At 38.4% G+C, this 7,344-nt stretch overlaps 1 protein-coding gene across 1 annotated transcript; it reads right to left on the bottom strand.

Annotated features, from left to right (window-relative positions):
* Positions 1-141: 141 nt before the first annotated feature.
* On the bottom strand, positions 142-6,123 carry LOC116629565 (cytochrome P450 3A12-like; the record flags this gene model as incomplete). Its single annotated transcript, XM_032399822.1, has 4 exons — positions 6,031-6,123; positions 5,689-5,777; positions 4,013-4,161; positions 142-269 (listed from the first exon to the last, which is right to left on the bottom strand). Coding segments are annotated over exons 1-4 (459 nt in total), but the record flags the coding sequence as incomplete, so codon positions are not given.
* Between the last annotated feature and the right edge of the window lie 1,221 nt (positions 6,124-7,344).

The following is a 7,344-nucleotide window of genomic DNA, read 5'->3' as shown; positions in this document are numbered from 1 at the left end:
AAAATGTTAGAAGTCTCCTGCTCTAAACCCTATAGTTCTCTACCTACCGTAAAAACCTACTTAGAAGTGTGTACATCAGATGTATACAGTTCAATAACGGATCAAAAGTGAACATGCACATGTAACCACCACCAGATTTACCTTTTGTTTATCTTTGAGGCGACTTTCCTTCATCCTTTTTACAGATTTTGTGAAAAAATCAGTAACACGTTTTGGAAATAGCCAGATATTTAATATTTCAAAAACTGGGATAAGGAATGGAAACAGTACTATAAGGAAAAAAAGCAATGGAAATATCAGTGAAAATGAAAAATTGCCCTGGAGCAATTATAATTTGGTCTACCAACCTGAGGATTAAAAGACACCAGGATTCATTCATATCAGAGTTATTCCCTCTATGACCTTTACTTGAACTTTCAAGCCAATGGCTGAGCCAGAGCAAGTCACACATATGGGCCACCACTAGAACAGTCAGATCAGTGTCTCCTGCCACATCTTTGGAGTGACCAAAGGAACAAGATTACATTCCTGGATCTCTTAGCCTTTTATTTTGGACTAGAGCCTCAATAAAATCAATTATATTTCATACATTGTGATAAAAAATCCAAAAGTGAAATTAGGACTATAACTCCTTTACACTAACACCAAGAAGAACAGAATACTTAGGAATAGCTTTAACAAAAGAAGTGCTTATGCTCTGAAAACCACAAATATTGTTGAAATAAATTAAAGAAGATCTATGTAAATGGAAAAACATCCAATGATCATGGATTAGAACTTAATATTGTCAAGACGGCAATACTCCTCAAACTGATCTACAGATGAATGTACTCCCTATAAGAATCCTAGCCGGCTTCTGTGTAGAAATTGACACACTGAAATTAAAATTCATATGGAGGGGCGCCTGGGTGGCTCAGTCATTAAGCATCTGCCTTCGGCTCAGGTCCTGATCCCAGGATCCTGGGATGGAGCCCCACATTGGGCTCCCTGCTCAGCGGGAAGCCTGCTTCTCCCTCTCCCACTCCCCCATTTGTGTTCCCTCTCTCACTGTGTCTCTCTGTCAAATAAATAAATAAAATCTTTAAAATAAAATAAAATAAAATAAAATTCATATGGAATCTAAGGGACCCAGAATGACCAAAACAATCTTGGAGAAAAAAAAAAAAAAGAATAAAACTGTAGAACTCCAACTTCCAGTTTCAAAACTTACCACAAAGCTATAATGATCAAGACAGTGTGGTCCAGGCATAAGGAGAGACATATATATCAATGGAATTGAATTTGGAGTTCAAAATTATACCCATGTGTTTATGGTCAACTGAATTTTGAGAAGGTTTCCAATACCATTCAATGGAATAAAATAGTCTTTTCAATAAATGTTACTGGGACAAGTCACATGACCTCAGAAATTACAATAAATTCTTAAATATGACACTAAAATCACAGATAAAAATGGAAAAATACATAAATTGTACATCGTCAAAATTAAAAATTTTTTGCTACAAAGAACACTTTGAAGAAAGTGAAAAGACACCTACAGAATGGGAGAAAAAATTTTCAAATCATATATCTTAAGGGTCTTTTATCTAGAAGATGCAGACAACTCTTAAAACTCAAAAACAGACAAACAACTGACCCAGAAATGGGCAAGAATTTGAATACATATTTAGCTAAAGAAGTTGTGCACCCCAATGCTCAAAGCAGCAATGTCCACAACAGCCAAACTGTGGAAGGAGCCAAGATGTCCTTCAACAGATGAATGGATAAAGAAGATGTGGTTCATATATACAATGGAATATTACTCAGCCATCAGAAAGGATGAATATCTACCATTTACATTGACATGGATGCAAGTGGAGGGTATTATGCTAAGTGAAATAAGTCAATCAGAGAAACACAATTATCATATGGTTTCACTCAAATGTGGAACATAAGAAATAGTACAGAGAACAATAAGGGTGGGGGGGGAACTGAATGGAAATAAATCAGAGAAGGAGACAAACCATATGAGACTCTTCATTCCAGGAAACAAACTGAGGGTTGTGGAAAGGAATGTGGGTGGGGGGATGGGGTAACTGGGTGATGGGCATTAAAGAGGGCACCTGATATGACGAGAATTGGGTGATATACTCAACTAATGAATCACTGAATATTATATCAAAAACAAATGATGCACTATACCTTGGATAACTGAATTTAAATAAAAAATTAAATTTAAAAAAGAAGTTATGAAATAGGTGACAAGCATATAAAAAGTTGCTCAACCTCACTAGTCATTGGAAATGCAAAACAAAACCACAATGGGATACCCTTCACACTCATTAAGATGGCCATCATCAAAAAGATAGACAAATGTAGACCAACTGTTGGCAAGGATGAGCAGAAACCAGAACCCTCATGTTTAACTGGTGGGAATGTAAAATGATGTCATTATTGTGGAAAACAGTTTGGCAGTTCCTTATTAAATTAAACACACTTTACCTTAGCAACATAGCAAGTTACAATGCAAAGCATTGTACAAACAGCAAAGTTGCTTCACAATTCCATCTCAGAATACACACCCAAAAGAATTAAAAACAGGTATTCAAACAAAAACTTGTGCATGAATGTGGATAGCAGTACTATTCACAATAGCCAAGAGTTGGAAACAACCCAAATGTCCCTCAAAAGATGGAAGGATAAACAAAATGCAGTATGTCCATACAATGGAATATTGTTCTGCCATAAAAAGAAAGTTCTGATGCATGCTGCAACATGGATGAACCTTGAAAACATTATGCTAATGAAGGAAGGCAGCCACAAAAATCACATGTTATATGATTCTATCTGTATGAAGAGTCCAGAAGAGGCAAATCTATCAGACAGAAAGCAGATTAGTGGTTGCTTAGGGCTAAGGAAAGTAGGTAGTGATAGTAAAAAAGTACAGGATTTCTGTGTTGACAACAATATTCCAACAATTAACTGTAGTAAACGTTACACATATCTTTGAATGCACCAAGAAGAGTTTTCAGTTTCCTTGAGTTATAACAGACATACAGTATTATATAAGATAAGGTGTACTGCATATATTTGACATACATATATAAAAATGATTACCACAATAAGATTAGTTAACATGCATCATCTCATATAGTTATAAAAACAAAATTTTCTGCCATTATGATGACAATTTACAAATACATCATACAGTAGTGTTAACTATAGTCATCATGTTGTATTTACCAGTCCAGGACTCATATATCTTATAACTGTAAGTGTGTACCTTTGGTCACCTTCATTCAAGTCCCACCCCCCCAATCCCTGCCTCTGAGAACCACATCTGATCTCCTTTTTGTATGACTTCGTTTCTTGTATTGTTTTTTTATTCCACGTGTAATTGAAGTCATACAATATTTGTCTTTCCCTGCCTGACTCATTTCATTTAATAATGCCCTCAGGATCCATCCATGTTGTCCAAATACAGAATTTCCTTCCATTTTTATGGCTGAATAAGATTCCATGGTATATACATACCACATTTTCATTATCCATTCCTTGGACGATGAACACTCAGACTGTAAAAATTAAATTGTACATTTTAAAAGGAGGACATAGTCTCTCATGGTTTGTCTCTCCCTCTGATTTCCCCCTCTTCATTTTTCCCCTCCTTCTCCTAATGTCTTCCGTGCTATTCCTTATGTTCCACAAATAAGTGAAACCATATGATAATTGACTTTCTCTGCTTGACTTATTTCACGTGATGGGTATTAAGGAGGGCATGTATTGCATGGGGCACTGGGTCCTATACACAAACAATGAAATCATGGAACACTACCTCAAAAACTAATGATGTACTGTTTGGTGACTAACATAAGAAAAAATAAGTTTTAAAAAAGGGGGACATATATGTTATATGAAGTTATATCTCAGTAAAATTGTTGTAGAAAGGTAGTAAGGGAAGAAGTGAGAGAGGAAGGAAGGAAGGGGAGAAAAGGGGAAGGAAGGAAAAAGAGAAAACTAGTACTGTACGTACATATTGAGAAGAAAAATGGATCAAGGAAATCAAATTTTAAGAGCTTCTTAGTATTTTCCACAAAGGGATCCTGTGGGTTGTTGAGGGAATCAATGTTCACTCCAAACGATGTGCTGGTAATCACATCCATGCTGTAGGCCCCAAAGATGCTTAGTAGAGAAAGAAAGATGTAGATAATTAAAAGCGATACCTTTTTACTGTTCTTATCAAACACGTGAAACAGGAAGTACATGTAGATTCCAATGACCAGGCAAGACAAGAGCCACACTTCCAGAACCACCTGCTACATCATCTGAAGAGTCTCTATGACATCACACTCACTCACGAGGTGCTCAGGAGGTGCCACTGATGCAGCTGGCCTTGCGCTAGGGGTCATGGGGACACTGTAACATGTTAGACACACCTCTGAGCGCAAGGAGCTCAGTCATGGAGGGTTAGAGACCAAGAGCTGGACATATTACAGTAGTGTGTTTTGAGTATGGGCAGTAGAAGGTGGATTAGCACTGTGTCTGAGAAGGACAAATGGTGGAATAATTAACCCTTCCTCAGGGCCAAGTAGGTGAAATTGACCGGGATCTCCTCTCACCACAGTATCTACACTCAGAGCTGATTCCTCTTCAGCACATGATAGAACACCAACACCCTGTTCTGTGCTGCCAAGAACACCAACCCTTCTTCTCTACACCCCTGCTAAGGCTCCTGAAAGACCCACTCTGTCTCATCTCCATCAATCTGAGATTATCCTTCGGACTCACTCATTTCTGGAAAATGTAAGAACAAGAATGTTCCCAGTGTAAAAATATGTATTAAATTACACCAAAATTGACTTAGGGGATGCCATAGCTAAGATACCATATGCCACTAGTTTCCTAGGACAGTCCCAATGTACATCTGTTCATCCTACATTATTAAAATATATTCCAGGTAGGGGGAAAAAATGGTCACCTTACCCATCCCATGAGCAGGGCCTTCTCTCTTTTGAGATTGAAAGAAGGACAGCTGGTCATAAGAATTAATATTTAGGGGCGCCTGGGTGGCTCAGTTGGTTAAGCGATTGCCTTCGGCTCAGGTCATGATTCTGGAGTCCCGGGATCGAGTCCCGCATCGGGCTCCCGGCTCAGCAGGGAGTCTGCTTCTCCCTCTGACCCTCCTCCCTCTCATGCTCTCTGTCTCTCATTCTCTCTCTCGCAAATAAATAAAAAAATCTTAAAAAAAAAAAAAGAATTAATATTTAGTGTTTTGCTAATATCCTCAACAAAATCAGGAAGGGGGTTAAGTTGTTCCAAGTTCCACATGTTAATGTTCCTTCCCCCCGCACCAATATGTACCAAGTGCCTTTCCCTCCCACCATTCCATACTCTCTACATTCAAAGATTTGGTACAATCATGTGTCTTCTTTTCAAATAATGTATTTTTGTCTTCCAGAATATCCAAGGTGACAACTAAGCAGATAAATTAATCCTCCCTCATGTACACAAAAGAAAACCCTTTCTCTCCTGGCTGCTCTGCCTTTTTAGGTGAGCTACCTCTTCTTGGCTGGCCCACTGGGGTTGTAACATCATACACCTACCTCAGCTTGTTCACTGAGTAACTCAACAGTGGGAATTTGGCTCTGTGGCAGCAGCTGGGAAATGTTGTGACAGAGTCAGAATCCCAGCAGCTGCACTCCTACTTACTCTTTCAAGATGATGGTCTTGCCTTTCTCTGCCTCCTTCCTCAGGTTCCTCACCAACACATCTCCATACTGGCCAATGATGGAGAACATCTACACACAAAATACAACACCACCTGAAGTTAAATCTGAGAATCAAGTCCTAGGATGACATGGCTTTCACAAGCATGGAGCAGTGATTTGTAATAACAAATCTTATCATGTCTCTTGTAGGACATGAAAAGACCATTTTTAGGAAGCCCAAATTCAGCAGACTACCCTTTAGAGATGGACTGTGATTTTATTTCCTACCTGCCCCCAGATGCATTCCTTAACTTTCTCACTGAAAGTCCTCTTCTTTTCTTACCTCCTTGAGCTTTCCGCTAGTGAAGGTTGGAGACAGCAATGTTCGCATTCTCTTCCATTCTTCATCCTCAGACAAAGAGATTGCACTTTTCATAAATCCCACTGGACCAAAAGACTAGAATCAAAGAAAAACACAATTTGCCCTACATAAGTTTTGGAGGTCTCAAAGGTTGTGGAAATTTTGTTAAACAGGCAGAAATTATTCAACAAATATTTAGTGATTATCAACTTAGTAGTAGGCCCTATGGTAGGTGATTAACAGATACTTACCCCAAATGCCTAGCCTCCCGCAAGGTTGAGGACACATCCAGCCACCTGATGTGTTTTCCAGCCTTTATATTCCATCTCTTTTCAACATAAATGTGGTATGGGAAAATTTGGCAGGGAAACTACTCCTCCAGGGGAATACGGAGGATTAACACCTAGTACATTCTCCTAAGCTGTGCAGAGTAGAATTGGATTGGTAGAAGGCAGCCAGATAGCCTGGAAAACTGCATGTTGCCTCAGACCAGTTCTGCCTTTACATATATCCACAGCATGAGAAATGGATGTCTTGATATGTGATTTTTTAAAAAAAAGTTGTAGTTAACACTAAAAAGATGAGGAATCTATTTGTTCTTGTGAAGAAATGATACAGTAATATGGAAATCTCTTGTCCCTGTATTTTCCCCAAAGGGACATAAGGAAAAAGAGAGAAATAATTCTCTCGTCAATATATCATCTTGGGACTGGCCTAGCAAGTCAACCAGTTTGAATATTTCTTCCATTTTCCAAAACTATAGTTTGTTTTAAAATGGATATCTCCATGGCTAAAGTTAACAACTCAGGGAACAACAGATGTTGACCAGGATGCAGAGAAAGGGAACCCTCATACACTGTTGGTGGAAATGCAAACTGGTGCAGCCACTCTGGAAAACAGTATGGAGGTTCCTCAAAAACTTAAAAATAGAGCTACCCTACAATCCAGCAATTGGACTACTAGGTATTTATCAGAAGGATACAAACATAGTGATTTTAAGGGGCACATACACCCCAATGATTATAGCAGCAATGTCCACAATTGCCAAAATATGGAAAGAGCCCAGATGTCCATTGACAGATGAATGGATAATTAAGACATGGTATATATATAATGGAATATTACTTAGCCATCAAAAAGAATGATATCTTGCCATTTGCAACAACATGGTTGGAACTAGAGGGTATCATGCTAAGCGAAATAAGTTAATCAGAGAAATCCAATTATCATATGATTTCACTCATATGTGGAATTTAAGAAACAAAACAGATGAACATAGGAGAAGGGAAGGAAAAA

This window comes from Phoca vitulina, unplaced genomic scaffold, assembly GCF_004348235.1.
Source record: "Phoca vitulina isolate PV1807 unplaced genomic scaffold, GSC_HSeal_1.0 scaffold1463, whole genome shotgun sequence".
NCBI classification, from domain to species: Eukaryota; Metazoa; Chordata; class Mammalia; order Carnivora; family Phocidae; genus Phoca; species Phoca vitulina.
The sequence above is the reverse complement of the archived record's forward strand: the minus strand, read 5'-3'. Positions and strand labels throughout refer to the sequence as shown.